The sequence below is a fragment of the Melanerpes formicivorus genome, unplaced genomic scaffold, assembly GCF_026170545.1.
Source record: "Melanerpes formicivorus ecotype bairdi unplaced genomic scaffold, bMelFor1.0.p_v2 SCAF_109, whole genome shotgun sequence".
Lineage (NCBI taxonomy): Eukaryota > Metazoa > Chordata > Aves > Piciformes > Picidae > Melanerpes > Melanerpes formicivorus.
In genome coordinates this window covers 598,660-616,314 of record NW_027142461.1, presented here as the reverse complement: position 1 = coordinate 616,314, position 17,655 = coordinate 598,660, and the positions used below count along the sequence as shown (strand labels likewise).

General features: G+C 42.0%; 1 protein-coding gene across 1 annotated transcript in view; it reads left to right on the top strand.

The window, feature by feature from the left end:
• Nucleotides 1-17,655, top strand: part of LOC137455777 (uncharacterized) — a 231,214-nt gene that overhangs the window by 51,051 nt on the left and 162,508 nt on the right. The window contains exons 7-8 of the mRNA XM_068166871.1: nucleotides 1,250-1,333; nucleotides 7,360-7,529. Coding sequence (XP_068022972.1) covers nucleotides 1,250-1,333; nucleotides 7,360-7,529 — 254 coding nt within the window. The remainder of the gene's footprint in view (nucleotides 1-1,249; nucleotides 1,334-7,359; nucleotides 7,530-17,655) is intronic.

Genomic DNA, 17,655 nt, shown 5'->3' with positions numbered 1-17,655 from the left:
ACAGCTCATACTTGACAGCATGTTAATATGATGGAAAGCAAAGCAAAATTTCTAAGATCCCAAACCACATTAGAAAAGACATTAGGTACTTTGCTACTTATTAAGAATCAAATACAACTCACCTGTCAGTTTGTTCGAAAAAGGATTGTACATGGCAGTTGAAGCCACGGTTTAGTTAGTCATGAGGCATTAGGTAATAGGTTGGACTTGATGATCTCTGAGGTCTTTCCCAACCTTATTGATTATGTGGTTCTATGAGATAAATAATCATTTCAGTTAGCCTCTTAGCAGAGTTAGTACACCAGTTCCAGTCAGATCAAGATATAATATTGTTCACCATTTAGAAGTATATGATTATGCATAATTTATTTTAAACTCTGTCATAACTTAGAAGCAAATGATGGTCATCTCTGCTATGAAACTAGCACTATGAGAACTGTTTTTAACTATCAGTCTGTTTCCTGTGTAATCTGGTGTAGTTGATCCTGCTCCGGCAGGGGGTTGGACTAGATGGTCTTTTGAGGTCCCTTCCGGCCCCTGAAATTCTGTGATTCGTAACTTTTGCTTTTTTTATATCTATATAAGCTATTTATAGTTTAAATAGGATCTCACAGGATCACAGCATGTTAGGGGTTGGAAGAGACCTCTGGAGATCTTCGGGTCCAACTCCCCTGACAGAGCAGGACCATAGAATCTAGTGCAGGTCACACAGGAACACATCCAGACCTTGAAAGTCTGCGGAGAAGGAGACTTCACCTCTTTGGGCAGCCTGTTCTAGTGCTTTGTGATTCTTACAGTAAAGAAGTTCCTGCTCATGTTGAGGTGGAATTTCCTGTGCTGTAGTTTACATCCCTTGCTTCTTGTCCAGTCACAGGGCACAAGTGAGAAGAGGCTGTCCCTTCCTTATTGACACCCAGCCCTCATATATTTATATACATTTATTAGATTCCCTCTCAGTCTTCTCCTCTCTAGATTAAAAAGCCCCAGGGCTCTCAGCATTTCCTTATCAGGCAGTGCTCCAGTCCCTTAATCATCCTTGTAGCTCTCCATTGGACTCTCTCAAGTAAACCCCTATTTGTGTTGAAATGGGAAGCCCAGAACTGGATGAAATATTCCTGAAATATCTCCTGAAATACTATTGAATATTGAATACTGAAATAATACTGAATACCACTGAAGAAACAGATGTTTCATTGTTATTTGTTGTGGGTTTGTTTGGTTTTTCCCCCTGTTTTTTGTTTTTTTCTAGATCCTATGATATCTGCTGAGCAAATCCTGTACAGTCAACTGATGAAGATTCTAGATGAAGAAGACAAGATGCTGAACTTCCAAGGTAAATAACAAAATCATTTGTGTAAAGAAAAATAAACCCCTTTTCAGTCTGGATGCAGGGAGGAGAGTGGGTAATCCATCCTCTTGAACTCAGGAGCAAAATGCACATTGATTTTAATGTGAGCTTGTAAGATCTTTTTTCTTCCCCAAATGTTTTTGTTTTGATTGGTGCTTATGTGGTTTTAAGTGTTACTTAAACGCTAGTGGTGTGCTGTCTCTAGGCTGCTTTCTTGTGTGTTGAATTTCACCTATATGAAAGAGGACTGGAAACATCATAGAGCAGTTTGAGTTGGAGGGGACCTTAAAGATCATCCTATTCAATCCCCCTGTCATGAGCAGGAACACCTTCCACTCAAAAAGGTTGCTCAATGCCCTGTCCAACCTGGTCTTGGACACCTCCAGGGAGGGGGCATCCACAGCCTCCCTGGGCAGCGTGTTTCAGTGTCTCACCACTCTCACTAGAAATACTTTTTTCTTAATATCCAGTCTAAAGCTACCACCTTCCAGCTTAAAGCCATTCCCCCTCATCTAATCACTGCAAGCCCTTGTAAGAACTCCCTCCCTTCCTTTCCTGTAAGGCCTCCTTCAGGTACTGCAAGGATGCTGTAAGGTGTCCCTGGAGCCTTCTATTCTCCAGGCTGAACAACCCCAACTCTTCCTCACCTCTAAGTTCTCCATCTCTCTGATCATCTTCATGACTCTCTTCTGGACCTGCTCCCAGCAGTTCAATGTCACTCTTGTTTTGTGGCACCACAACTGGACAAAGTACTCTAGCTGGGGTCTCACAAGAGCAGAGAGTAGGGGGAGACTGACCTCACTCATCCTGTTAGTCACACTTCTTTTGATGCAGCCCAGGATACGGCTGGCCTTTTGGCCTGCAAGTGCATATTGCCAGCTCATGCTGTTTTTTTTTTCACCAGCTGACACTACTAAGTCCTTCTCCTCAATATTGCTCTCAAGCCATTCCTTGCCCAGCCTGTATTTGTTCTTGGCCTTGTCCTGACCCACACGTAGGACTTGGCCTTTTGAATTTCATCATCAAGTCCAACACTTAACCCATTACATGGCATCACATCTATGGACATGTATAAACAGAATACAGAACTAAATATGTTGGAAATTACCTTCGAGATCATCAAGTCCAACCTATCACCCAACACAGACTAATCTAAACCATGGCACTAAGTGCCTCAACCAGTCTTCTTTTAGACACTTCCAGGGATGGTGACTCCACCACTTCCCTGGGCAGCCCATTCCAATGGCAAATCACTCTTTCTGTGATGAATTGCTTCATAATATCCACCCTAAACTTCTCCTGGTGCAGCTTGAGACTGTGTCCTCTCATTCTGTTACTGTTTGCCTGGGAGAAGAGACTGACCCTCACCTGGCTACAACCATCTAGATGTCTTTTACATCCCCTCAAAGATGGTGACTCCATCACCTCCCTGGACAGCTTGTTCCTGGGTTTGACAACTCTTTTGTTGAGAAAATGGTTCCTAATATCCAGCCTAAACCTGGCACAACTTGAGGCTGTTTCCCCTTGTCCTATCGCTTGTTACTCAGGTGAGGAAAGCAACCTAACCTGGTCAAAGACATCACTACTTACTGCAGGGAGGTTGGACTAGATGACCTTTAAAGGTCTCTTTCCAACCCAAATCACTCTGTGATTTTCCTGAGAAAATGAGGCTTGTGCAGTCTCCACTCCTGTGAGTGCATTAGGTTGTATTTATTTCTGCCAGCCCGTGTTTCTCCCTCCCAATTTTTGAACCTGTTGTTCCCTTCCAGTCTCTCTCTCTTTTTTTTTTTTTTAACAGAGAGCAAGTCTCACAGGTCTGACTTCCCTACCAGTTTTGTGGAAGTGGGCAGTTGAGCAGAGCAGACAAGCATTATTAATGCCTCCACTGAAGGAAAAGCTAATATGGAAGCTTGACCCTTATTAGACATCAGAAAATCCATAGAAAACTAGGATTCATTTGGTTCCACTCTTACAGAACTGCTTCTTTTCCTCATTTGACCACTGAGCTGAAAAATCACGTAGTCATACAGTCCTAATTAATAGATAGTCCCCAAAGGACAGGAAAGAACGTGGCTCAGAATTTATATAATTGTATGTTTAAAGCATTTTGTCGCTGGGTAACCTGTTGGTCACTCTTATGGTTCATGTTACAAGGCAACTTGAAAGGCAGTGTTGATTTTGAGGGGAAGATGTGGAATATATATGTGTACCCAGGGGTACAATCTCTCAAACAACTCAAGATTGTGGATCCATACACATGTAAAATGATGCCAGCTGAATGCCATAAAACAATATTTTCTGTTATATTATTCTTTGGCAACAACCAAAAACTTGAAGTGCAAGGTCTTGAGACATTGTCCAGGGAGGTGGTTGAGGCCCCGTCCCTGGAGGTGTTTAAGACCAGGCTGGATGAGGCTCTGGGCAGCCTGATCTAGTGTGGGGTGTCCCTGCCCATGGCAGGGGGGTTGGAACTAGATGATCCTTGTGGTCCTTTCCAACCCTGACTGATACTATGATACTATGATTTTACCCGTTTGAAACTGATGCATGAGTCTTTGGTGATGCACTTCTTTAGGTACAATTTGCACAGAGTGTGCTAGAACCAAGCTGCTAAAAAACACATTCTCCATGCAGGGGTTATAGCTGGTTTATATAGTCAAACCCATCCTGACATGTGGTCTGCTGGTGAACTTACCCTTTAAATTCTCCTCTTGCTGTATAAACTTCTGCTATCTGATGGCCAATGTAGGCCTAAATTAAGTTGCAAGCAGCCAATCTAATACTGGTTAAAGTGTTTTAATTACAACATCTGCAAGTACAGCTTATGCTAAAGAGAAGATGCCATTTAAATGGCATGGATAACCTGACTCACAGTGCAAAGTACAGCTGAAGCAACCAAGTTTAATGCAGATCCTAACAACCTGAAGCAATTAGTCATTCACTAATTTATTAATCCATCAATGGATTTCCTCTTACATTTTTCAGCCATTTAATCCTGTGAGTATAAAGCAGTAACATTTTTAATGCCATGAACTCTTTTGTGTACTGCAAGGAGAGGGAGGATTTGTTTTGGTCCGGTGTTGCTGCAGGGCAACAGCACAAGCCTCTAACCTATGGCTCAGTTCAGACAAGGAGCAGCCTGATGGTGACTAAGTTTCAGAGGATTCTTTGCAAACCCAGTGGGGAAGGAACAGCCCAGCTGAATAACTATGAGGGTGGTGGAACATGTGAACAGCTTGTCCAGGGAGGTGGCTGGGGCCGTGTCCCTGGAGATATTCAAAGTGGGGCTCAGAAGGGGTCTGGGTAGCCTGATCTAGTGGAGGATGTCCCTGCTGACTGCAGAGGTAGCTGGACTGGATGACCTTCAGAGACCCCTTCCAACCCAGACCATTCTATGATTCTATAGAATAACCCTTTCTTTCCCTGCCTCCAGCTCAGGCAAGTGAAGTTTGTCCAACTGTGCTTAAAAAAGCTTTTGCATCTTTTCAATAAGTATTTTTAGAATTTGAGTAGAGGAAGGTTCTCCTTCCCCTCTACTCTACCCTGTTGAGGCCACATCTAGAGTGCTCTACCCAGTTCTGGGCTCCTGGTTTTGAGAGGCAAAGAACTACTGGAGAGTCCAATGGAGGGCTACAAAGATGGTGAGGGGACTGGAGCATCTCTCTGATGGGGAAAGGCTGAGAAATCTGCGGCTGTTTAGCCTGGAGAAGACTGAGAGTGGATCTTGTCAATGCTTATCTAAAAGGCAGGTGTCAGGAGAAAAGGGCAAGACTTTTTCAGTGGTGCTCAGTGATAGGGCAACAGGCACAAACTAAAACATAGGAGGTTTCACCTAAATATGAATAAAAACTTATTTCCTGTGAATCATTTTGGACACGATGATCTTGAAGGTCTCTTCCAACCTGGTTTATTCTATGTATTCTGTAGAATCAATGAGGTTGGAAAAGACCTCAAAGATCATCAAGTCCAACCTGTCACCCAAGACCTCATGAAAGTGATGCAAGACTGGACCAGGCTACGCAGAGAGGTTGTGGAGTCTCCTCTGGAGAGATTAAAAATCTGCCTGAATGCCATCCTAAGCAGCCTGCTCTGGGTGACCCTGCTTTAGCAGAGGGGTTGCACTAGATAACCTCCAGATCTCCTTCTCAACCCCTAATATTCTGTGATTCTATGTATCTAGGTATCTTCTGAAGAAAAAAAAAAAATTCAAATCTGATTCATAATTTATCTCTGTATTTTTAGCAGTTACTTACCTTGAAAAAGCTTTTGAAAATGTTCTCTGTCTTCTTTTGTTCTTTTTCCCCAAAACTTGTGCTAATAAGCTTGGTGTCTTCCATCAAAACTGAGCTCACTTGATGTGATTCCTCCCAGAAACAACAAATGCAACAAGGAAAATTTGGGTGGCTCACTGCGTGGTCTTCTCTTTGAACAGGATATTTTTATTCCTTTTACTTTTTTGATACATAAAGACTATCTGTCTACATTCAGAGAGTCCTGAGTTAGGGGTGCAGAGGATATAAACAGGAGTGAGCAGTAAAGCAGCTGATTTATACCAGCTGAGCCTACGGCCCCATGTGTACAACACAGCATTGCATGGAACAAGAGAAGCTGCATCTTCTTCTGTCACCAATGCTTCCATTTCCAGTGTGCTCTGGATTTTCTCTCTCTCCTCACCACACTCTTGATCTTACAGTAAATGTAAATATAAATCTTGTGTTGGTTTTGCGGTTAATAGTTGTAGGTCAAATCACTTTTCATTAGGCTTGCGAGATGCTACGTGAAGAGATTGTGTACCCTAAGGTAACGGTTTGGATTGTTTATATCTACTGTACACTTCCCCCAACATGATTTTGAATTGTATCCTGTTGTAATTAAATAAAAGACCCCAACCTACTTCCTGTGTGTTGGTGGCACTGAGGTGATTTAAGTATGCAGGAGACTCAACAATTAAAGTCGTTAAACAATGAGTAGTGAGCAAAACTGAAAATGTTAATAGCCTTAGTTTTATCTTTCCTTTTCTGGTCTTCATTAGAGAATGAAAGACTTCAAAGGGGACTGAGGAGAAAAAAAAGTCTTTTAACTGCTTTCATGTCTTGGGATGGACAAAGAGAAAAGCAAATAACTAGATATGGCAGTTTCTTGCAGAGAAAGGCACAGAGGACTATAAAAACTTACACACATAAATGTGAGACAAGAAAGATAAAGTCAAGACATGGACAACCTGGAATCTGTCATTTCTTAGTGATGCTAACATGGAGAAATGAGCAAAAATAGTTGTCAGTGGTTTATTACCCAAACTTGTATTGCTACTGTAGCAGATTTCAGTGAGACCTACTGTTTCTTTTTTAATGCAGCGCAATGAATTAAAGTGAAAAGCAGGACAGAGCTTCTCTTTAAGGCTGACTTTATGAATGAGATTTATTTTTATGTATGTGCAGCATGCACCCAGTTTTGTATACATCACCACAGTGAAATCAGAGGAATGATGCAGATGACATGACAACCAGACAAGGGATGACAGCAGAACCAGACTCAATTAATTAGGCAGGAGCTGGGTGCACTCACCCAGGAGAAGAATTGGATGCTCTGGGAAGAGTGGGAGGAAGACAAAATATTTTGTGTGACTCCGCTTAAAACTCCCTTTCAATTGCAGTTTTTCCTGCTCTTGCTCAGGAGTGAAAGCCCAAGGTGTTCTAAATCCCAATTCTTTTATGGCTCAGGGGGGAATGAAGCGATGATGGAAATGCAGAGCACCCCCTTTCAAAATTACTTAAGGATCAAGCTACATGTGCTGAAGTAGTATGCAGATGTTGCTCTTGAGGAGAGTCCTCCTGGTAATGGGACTTGGAACCCAACAGATGTTCTGCTGCTATTATTTATTACTGTTCATTTAATAGCAGGAACAGTTGTCTTAAAATGCTGGTGGGCCAAACAAATCAAGTGGGATGGTACCAAGCAGGGAATGGAGTTCCATTTGCTAAGAGATAACGTGCCACTTTTGTTTCAAGCAGCCCATCTTGCCAGGGAGGATTTTCCAGACCCCGTGATGCCTGTCAGCTCCAGTAAGGCACGTGACCTTCACAGGGAGCTGGAAGATGAAGAGATTCCTTCATATATCGAACAGTTTGAGAGAGATGTTCAAGATGACATAATTCTGCTTGGCAGCTTTTCACTGGAACAGGTCAGAGTTAAAAACTATAAGACAATTTTTATCTCTTGCTTCATAACACGATGCTGACTTGTTAACCTTGTACACCCCAATTCTATTTCACTGCCTGGTGATACACATATTGAAAGGGGAAAAGATAACCCATTTCTTTGGCTTGCTTTATGTGACTGGCACTTTGCTAAGCTAACAGCAGGACCTTCATCTTTGTCTCCATTTCAATGTGAATGAAATTAGATTGCCTTCATTGCTTCTCTCCTAAATAGCGGAGTGTCTCTGACTGCTCCGTAGTAAGTATTGCAATTGAGTTTCAATCAAGAGCCTAAGCTTAGAACATCTCTCTCTGCCAAATTTAACAGAAGCTTATTCATCTATCAATGAGCAAGTTCAGATTGGAGCCCAGGAAGGATTTATGCAGCAATATTTGTTGTACAGAGGTTAAGATTATTCCCAGATTAGAAATCTGTTGTGTTTTTCAGGATGTCAAAGCTTCCTCTGGTTGTCTTTTTTGTCATTTCACAGTGTAAAGAGCTGATATCATGTTCCTGTTGACAAGGGCACAAGTTTTCAGGGCTGAAACGATACTTGTGGGCACCTAACTACCATTTGTCCCTTTGAAAAATCTCATACCAAGGCTAGGGGACAGGGAGAGAGATTAATTGATGAATCTATCATTTTTAATTAGCAACATGAGAACAGTGCCCTGGCTCTGATGGGCTTAAAATAGGTTAGCCAGTGACTGATGGTGCTCTAAGCTTCCTTGTATTTTCAGAGGAAGTTTTTAGAATTTCTTCACTGCAAGACTTAATCTCATCACTGCCTTCTGCATGCTGGTGAAGGACACAATTCCCTTCTTGCTGTTTTCCTCTAAATCTTCGTGTAGCTGTAGCTCCTTCCTTCTGATTTTTTTTTTTTTTTTGTAGCTGTGTGCATCATTCACAGAAGGTGATACAGGGAATATTGTTCAGAGAGTATGAACTGGGAATGAAACATGAGGGAAAAGGACCCAGGTGGTACTAAAAGCATTATCTGCCTCAAGGCACAAAGTGAGTAGGGACGGGTGAACAGAGTGCTGCAACTTTCCAGAAGACTTTATAGTATGTTGAGAATTCGTACTAAGTTTGAGCTATTGGGATCTTCCCGAAGCTCTGTGCCACCTGAAGGAAGACAATGGATTTCTCAATGCTTTGTTTTACCCTTCCTGTAAGCATAGTCACTAGGAAGCTCTTTCTGGACCCTTTCTAGAGATGTTTGGCAAAGTTCACAGTGTAGAGAGAAGTCTGGTCATCTGAAACCAGCATTCTGCTTTTTAACTAACAACTTCACATATGAATCCACATTTAATAGTTCTGCTTTCACCGTCGTGGTATCAGATGTCACATTTGCATCCTGCAATGCAAAGGATAACAAGAAGATCACTGTAAAATCTATATTGCCTTCTAGATCAGTACTGTATATGTCCATCCTCTCTTTGGAAGCACAGGAACAACAGCTTTTGAACAGAAAGTGGAATATGACATTGGCAGTAGAGTCTGCCGACCTGTCCCTTTGATGGATTCAAGTTGTACTGGACATTAGGAACAGTTTCTTCACCAAAAGGGTTGTCAAGCCCTGAAACAGGCTGCCCAGGGAACTGGCAGAGACCCCTTCCCTGGAGGGATTTAAAGGTGTGTAGATGTGCTGCTGGGGTTTAGCGGTGACCTGGAAGAGCTGGGTTGACAGTTGGTCTTGATCTTAAAGGTCTCTTCCAATCAAAATAATTCAATGATACTATATTGGTATTCATAGATATCTAACAATAATGTGACCATGCTTATTGTTCTTTAATTGATCTTTACTTTTTAATGGGCCATCTTTACTTCTTGATCTCTGGATAGACCCGAATAGAATAGAATAGAATAGAATAGACCAGGTTGGAAGAGATCTTCAAGATCATCGTGTCCAACCCATCAACCAATCCAACCCACCTAAACAACTAAACCATGGCACCAAGAAGCCCATCAAGTCTCCTGCTGAACACCTCCAATGATGGTGACTCCACCACCTCCCCAGGCAGCCCATTCCCATGGGCAATCACTCTCTCTGTATAGAACTTCTTCCTAACATCCAACCTAAACCTCCCCTGGCACAGCCTGAGACTGTGTCCTCTTGTTCTGGTGCTGGCTACCTGGGAGAAGAGACCAACATCCACCTGTCTACAACCTCCCTTCAGGTCACCCCTGAGTCTCCTCCTCTCCAGGCTAAGCAACCCCGCCTCTCCTCATAGGGCTTGTGTTCCAAACCCCTCACCAATTTCGTTGCCCTTCTCTGGACACGTTCCAGCAAGTCAACATCCTTCATGTCCTTCCATAGGAGCTACAGGTTCTGTTGCCATGGTCTTAAGAATCTGTTACTGCTGTCTTTGACATGCTCCCAGCTTTTGTTGCTTGAATGTATGTTTATTGAACTGAAAAGAAGTCTTTTGTTTGCCATGTGGCATTTACTTCTAGTTCAGAAAAAACCCCTGTCCCCTCCTTCTGCAGGTTTAGTGAGTAGCAGATGTACTTTAGCCAGCATAATTTATGATTAGTTAATTTAATCTGCCATAATGACATAAAGTGAGCCTGAAACAAGCTTCTATCAATTTTGCTGTTAGAAGTAACATAATATTTTCAAATGTCTACCAAACGGAGTAATTAACCCTCGAGCTGAGTGAAGGAGTCTAACAGACTTCTCTCTCACATTCCTTTGCTTTGACAAAATGAAAACAAGACATGGGAGCCCAAGTGCTAACAATAGCAAGTGAGAGTTTACAGTAAATGAAGCTGGTTTTGTAAGGGAGGTTTCAGAAATACATTTGAATTGTTGCTGTTTCTTTTTTAGACTGCCAAAACCCCTCCCCAGTGAGACATCTGATTGGCACTGGAGCTTTGCTGTCAGTGCTGGCATGAAGAGAGCAGCCATGTATTAACTGTCTATCCCTTAGTTCATTGCTTTTTTCCTCTGCTTTGTAGCTTCATGGTAAATGGGTGGCTTTTGTTTAAACAGCAGGTCAGTGCATGAGATCACCATGATTAGAAGGTTTTGAAAGGGCAGATGCACTTTCTAAAATAATAACAATAATAAGAAGAAAAGGTTTATGCAAGATCTTAGCTCTGGAACTTTAAGCTGTGTTGTTACTTCACGTTCTGTTTTGGAAATGCAAAAGCTGATAGTTGGGGTTGGCAAGAAACGCATCAGAGGAGATCTGAGAGATTCTTGTACAGAAAGCATTAAGCAGATGTCAGTGTTCTGTTAGCAAACACATTAAAGAATATTAAATTTGGAAAGCAGGCCTGTTTCCTGCAGCCTACCATGTAGCCCTACAGATTCCAAACCCTCAACAGCATTTACTTTTAGTAAAGAAAAACAAACTCTAGTGAGAGAAAATCATAACTATGGGACTGTGTTGTGGTAGAAGCAAAGCAGGTACAACCATGACTGGGTATGCAGAACACAGCAGGAAGTCATCTGTCACGAGACAAGACAGGGACACATGCTTATGGGAAGAGTTTGATCTTCCAGAGCAGATAAATAGGCACAGAAAGCTGGTTTAAAGTGTTTGATTAAAGGCAAGATGGTCTCAGAACATGAGATACTGCCAAAGATGAAGCAAACACTGATTATTGGGGTGAGTTTGCACTTGATAGGCCTTTATCAACAGTTAGTAATTGAAATGCCCAGGGAAAACAAGCAAAAACATTTCTAGGATTTTTATCTGTTTCTGTACTGAGACAGTGAAAGTGAATATTCATTTTTGTGCAGGTTTTGTTGAGGCCCCATCCCTGGAGGTGTTTAAGAGCAGGCTGGATGAGGCTCTGGCCAGCATGATCTAGTGTGGGGTGTCCCTGACCATGGCAGGGGGGTTGGAACTAGATGATTCTTGTGGTCCCTTCCAACCCTGACTGATATTATGATAAATTAATAATGAGGCAGTTGGAAGCATCAACACTGCCTGAGAAGTCAGGAATATCTTTCCTGCAACTCGGTCTGTATCTCTAACTAGAAGTAAATTTTGCACAGCCTCCATCTTTCTCATCTGTTACATTTAGCCCTCTGTGCTGGGCTTAACACCTTGCAGGACTTGGTCATTACAACAATATAATCAGTTTTGATCCATGACTTCAGTGTGAAATATTCAAGAGCCTCTGAAACTAAAGTGCAGATTTTACTTTTCCATACCAGTGGCTGAGCTGTAGTAGTGGAAATGTGCTGTTTGTTGCAGGTGGATATCAATACAAGGTTGCCTTTCACCAAGAGATTTCCCTTTTGGTTAAACAAAGGTTAATGCCTCTGGCCATTGGACCTAGTATTTTTATGGAGTCAACATTGTCCCTGCTCTGACTGCTTGTAAAGTCACAGTGAGATCAATCTGTATGATGAAGAGTGATCACTTTTGCTTTGGTTAATGGTGGGTAATCCATGGGTAAAATTTGGTACTGTGTAAGATGATGACAAATCTCTCCAATCAGGAATTTAATCAGTGGTATCAGCCTTGGTCATATAAAATACCAATGTACATTTGCTTGCATGTTTTACCCTGTTGAATAATAGCACTGTTTAGATCCTGATGGTACCTGATGACCTCTCTTCATCAAAGCCATGGTCTACTGGGCATTTCACAATCCTTTGTGATTGTTCTTAGTTTAATACCCATGTGAAAATGTGCACCTAAGAATTGAAGGTGCCTTTTCCTCAGCTGAGTCCTGGCTACCTCTTGTTGATGCTTGCCAAGCTTTTAAATAACTATCACATTCGAATGCGTTCCAGTATCTGAAGGGGGCCTACAAGAAAGCTGGGACTTTTTAGGGTGTCAGGTAATGATAGGACTAGAAGGAATGGAACAAAACTAGAAATGGGTAGATTCAGATTGGATGTTAGGAAGAAGTTCTTCACCAGGAGGGTGGTGAGACACTGGAACAGGTTGCCCAGGTAAGTGGTGGAAGCCTCATCCTTGGAGGTTTTTAAGGCCAGGTTGGACATGGCTGTGAGCAAGCTGATCTAGTGTGACGTGTCCCTGCCCATGGCAGGGGGGTTGGAACTAGATGATCCTTGAGGTCCCTTCCAACCCTAACAATTCTGTGATTCATTTTTGGTAGGGTACCTATATGCTCTCCTTGTGATTTGAGTGACAAATTATTTCTGCATTCTCTTAGTATACTGGTTTCCATTTAATTTCTCTTATAGTAGGAATTATGGGTATCTCCATTTTACAGAGTAAGAACAACGTCTGAAATCAGAAGCACTTAGCATACCTTATTTCCTCTTGAAACCTGTCATAAGGCCAGCTCATCAAATTCACTATATTCCTCCAAGGTAGACTGCTCTTGGAGTGATAAAAAAGCAATTCACCAAAACCTATGTTAGAGAAGAAAAATTGTAAGTGGAACTTCCTGATGCTTGAGATATTTGACTTCTGACCCTTGGACTCCTAGTGTCCTGACTAGTGAGTGTCCATGGACCTCAGATGTGCATCAGCACTTACCCAACAGACCCAAAGCCTGATCAAGATGCTGTCTAGGGGAGTTCTCTACCCTGTAGGCTGGCAACCTGAGTTTTCTTAATATCTTTTTTTTTTCCTATCAAGCTGGCTTCTCCTTCCTCAGTGGGAACCTTCCAAATTTCAAAGATTTCTCCCTCATTGTTTCTAAACACTCAGAAACATATAATTTTTTTTTCTTGTTAAGAAGTGGGAGGGATGGAAAGGGGAGGATGGAAATGAATGCCAACAGTGGAAAAGATGTTTTATATGTTTGTAAATGGCCTCTGTCACAATACTCTGCTGCTCCTTTCAATTGCAATCCTCTTTTGATTGCTTTGTTCACCAGTTACTTACATGTGTTTTAGCTAAGTAAATGTTTAGAATGGAAGCAATTAATATCTTAATTTCTTCTATTTTCCCTTAAAAAGGAGTTGTTGGATTCACTGTGTTCTTCCTTTAAGATCAGAGGGACAATTAAACAACTAAAGTAATTCCTGATATTCTATTGAGCTGGAACAATGAATCCTACAGCTACTGTAACTGATGATACTGCATTTGCTCCTGCTTAAGGTAATCTGACTGGTCAGCTCTCTGGCTCATTATCCTAATGCAAACTCAAGTAAGGAAGGCTATTTCTATGGTTCAGTAAACAGAGGCAATTGGAGAGATTCTTCAAAGAGAAGCCATGCCCTGTTGAAGTTCAAGTGGCTTCATCAAGTACTGAACACCTGTTAAAAGACACAGAACTGAGATGTGGGGTGTAGGGAAAGAGTGAGTGTTAGTGATACATAGACACACGAGCCCTCCAAAAAGAAATACAATGAGAACAAATTTTAGCTGATCATATATTCTTGAGAACTACTTTTATTACTATTATTATTTTTATCCTGGGGAGGTTTTATTAATATGTTGTTTTTTTTAATACCTTCAGAGCTAAACTGTAGTCACAGATGTACTAAATCTACTGTTGGTTAACTTTTATGACGGGAGGCTCTTTAGCAACATAATGGACTACACAGGTTTTATGAGCTGCAGGTAAATGAATTGCTCTAAAAGTTGTAACTTCTGTGCTTCTGCTGACTTTTACAGCAGAGCTGAATTTATTGAGTGGAATCTGTACTGGATGGTACTTTTGACCTGTGTTTCGCAGAAGAGATCAATCTGGGTGTGAAGGGACCAGATCTCCGGAGGCTATACAATCCAACCTCCTGCTCAAAGCAGGCCAAATTTTGAGGTATACCAGGCATTCCATGTGTAATGTGAGGTTTTAAGGGATTTGGAGTTGTTCACACTAATTTTTTAGCCTGAAAAATAACCAAGTAATCTCTAAGTTGGGAAGTGTAGAAATATTGGGGAGAAAGTCCATTTGCACTACGTGAATGTTTACTGAACTTCAGACAAAGATGGGAACTCATCACTGTTGCTCAAACCACTGGCAACCTTTTAGTTCCTCTCACTGCTAGACTCTTAGATAAATGATCAGAGGGTTGGAGCATCTCTGCTACAAGGACAGGCTGAGGGAGCTGGGGTTGTTCAGCCTGGAGAAGAGAAGGCTCCGGGGAGACCTAATAGCAGGCTTCCAGTACCTGAAGGGGGTCTACAGGAAGGGTGGGGAGAGATGGCTTACAAGGGCCCACAGTGACAGAACAAGGAGCAGTGGCTTCAAACTAGGGGAGGGCAGATTTAGATTGGATATCATGAAGAAGTTCTTTACTATGGGGGTGGTGGAAGACAGAAACAGGTTGCCCAGGGAGGTGGTTGAGGTCCCATTCCTGGAGATATTCAAGGTGAGGTTCAACAAGGCCCTGGGCAACCTGATCTAGTTGGGGATGTCCCTACTGACTGTGGAGAGGTCGGACTAGATGACCTTTAGAGGTCCCTTCAAGCCTAAACTGTTCTATGATTCTATAAGACAGAACTATCAGGACTGGGTGGTTGCAAAGAGAACATATACTCAAGTGCATATGCTCACTCAAAGATGTGTCAGCATACTATGATCATGTGCTCATCGTGGCTGAGAGATCTGTGGCTATTTAGCCTTTAGAAAAGAAGACTGAAAAGACAAGCTTCTTAATGCTTGTCAACATCTTGATCCCATGATCAAGAGCATGAGGCCAGACTCTTTTCAGTTTTGCTCAGTGATAGAACAAGGGGAAACAGGCACAACGTCCAATACAGGAGGTTCCCTCTGAACATAAAGAAAACTTTCTTACTGTGAGAGTGACAGCACTGGGACAGGAATGCCCAAGAGGTTGTGGAGTCATCTTCTCTGGAAAGATTCAAAACCTGCCTGGACACTGTCATGGGCCATCTGCTCTGGGTGACGCCGCTTTAGCAAAGGGGTTGGACTAGACAGTCCCCAGAGGTCCCTTCCACCCCAAAACATTCCCTGAGTCTGTGATTCAGATCAGAGAGGGAGAGCTTACATTTCAGCTGGGAATGTGAAACAATTTCCATCTAGACCTTTCTGCAGAGAGATGGAGCAGGATGGGGGCTTGGAGGAGTTCTGTCCTCTACAGGTTAAAATCATTAGGCATAGCAACTTGTCATTTCCACTGTTGTAGTTAAGGCATTGTTTCCCTCTCTGCAATTTTCATATACTAATTTTGAATGTCTCTTAATTATGAAGTGTTCCAGTGCACATCTGCACACTTAAAATGGAGGACGGTGTGAAAGCCAGTACAAATGGAAGTTATTTGATAAAGCTAAAGCCTGTCTTTTTAGATTACACTTACAGAGATTAATTTGTGAAGCAATTCTTTATTGACAGCCATAAAAAAAGAGAATGGGGACTTGAAAAGATGGGACAGACTGTGACTTCAGACTTCAACATCAGGGGTTTTGGGTTGTAACAGGCAAATTAGTTGTTATGACTCAGTTTTCTGCAAAACAGACCTAAAATTAGATACCCACTTTAGGGAAGAATAAGAGGCTTAAAGGAGTAAAGTTTCAGAAGGGACTTTGAAAAGGCTGTAGAAATAATAAAAACATTCTGTGCTGGAATTACCAAGCATTTCTAAATTGAGGAAGAATGTAGAAAAACCACACACACACACGCACAAAAGTCTCTGTATTTCCGATTGCTATTCCCTTTCAGTTTCTCTTCGGTTGTTCATGCCATGATTTGCTGTCAGCATCCAGAAATTAGAAAAGACTGTAAACCCCTCTAGTTTGTTACATGGCTTACGAACTTATTTTCTTTGTCATTTTCAATGTAAACTATTCATTTTAGATCCATACATTGGCTAGTTCACTTGATTTCCACTAGCATTGCTCATACTGCATGAGTTCATACTGGAGGGAATGTGTTTCCTACTAAAATGTGGTTAGGATCTTTCACTATGTCATGGTTTGGGTTAGAAGGGACCTTTAAAGGTCATCTTGTCCTAACCCCCTGCAGTGAGCTAATTATTTAGGCTTAAATTACCTGAAGCTTCTTAGTAGGCAGTGATTTCTAGGCTAATCTGGAAACATCTGAACTTGTGGAGCTTTGACAGGCTAGCACATTTCTGCTTGAAGTCTCTTTATCAATGGCAAATCCCATTTCAGCATTGTATATTTTCAGTGCTCTGCTATGGTTGTCAGATACTCTGATAAATGGCCTTGCATACACTTACAACACTGTAGATTTTGATGAGGACATCAAAGCTTTATGACCTTGAAACTACACCTTCTCAACTGTGAAATAAGTATCTGAAGGAATACCTGGTGGTTTTGAAGAAACTGCAGGTGATCTCTCTGTGAACAGCAAGACAGAAATGAGAAGCAAGTCCTCTGTTCCGAAGCTGGAGAGGCAAAATCTTTATTTTTGCAGAAGCTGGATAGCTCTGCAACAGATATACTTGCAGGGTTTCCTTAGCACACCTTACGCAAAACCGTTAAGGTACGTTTAATTTGTCAGTACTATAATCATAGAATCAATCACACAGGTTGGAAAAGACCTCAGAGATCATCAAGTCCTACCTAACACCTAACACCTCATGACAACTAAACCATGGCTTCAAGTGCCACATCCAATCTTTTTTGAACACCTTCAGTGACAGTGACCCCACCACCTCCCTGGGCAGCACATTCCACTGGCCAACTACTCTTTCTGTGAAGAACTTTCTCCTCACCTTGAGCCTAAACCTCCCCTGGCACAGCTTGGGACTGTGTTCTCTTGTTCTGTTGGTGGTTGCCTGGGAGAAGAGGCCAGCCCCCACCTGGCTACAACCTTCCTTCAGGTAGCCGTAGACAGCAATAAGGTCTCCCCTGAGCCTCCTCTTTTCCAGGCTAAACAGCCCCAGCTCCCTCAGCATCTCCTCATAGGGCTTGTGCTCAAGACCTCTCACCAGTCTCATTGCCCTTCTCTGGACAGATCTCAGTGTCTCAATGTTTCAATCTTACAATCATAGAATACTTTGAATTGAAGTGGACCTTAAAATTTAGAATGAAAACATCTCTGAGTTTTGATGAAGTTCAGGCCCATGTTTATCAGACCTACTTTAGAGCCAGGTCTAGTTTCAAAAAGTATTCAAAAGTCAGTGTCTTTAATATATGTCTTAGCTACTGGAGAGTGTTCAACAGAGGGCTATGAGGATGATTAAGGGACTGCAGCATTTCTCTTATGAGAGAAGACTGAGAGACCTGGAGAAGAGAATG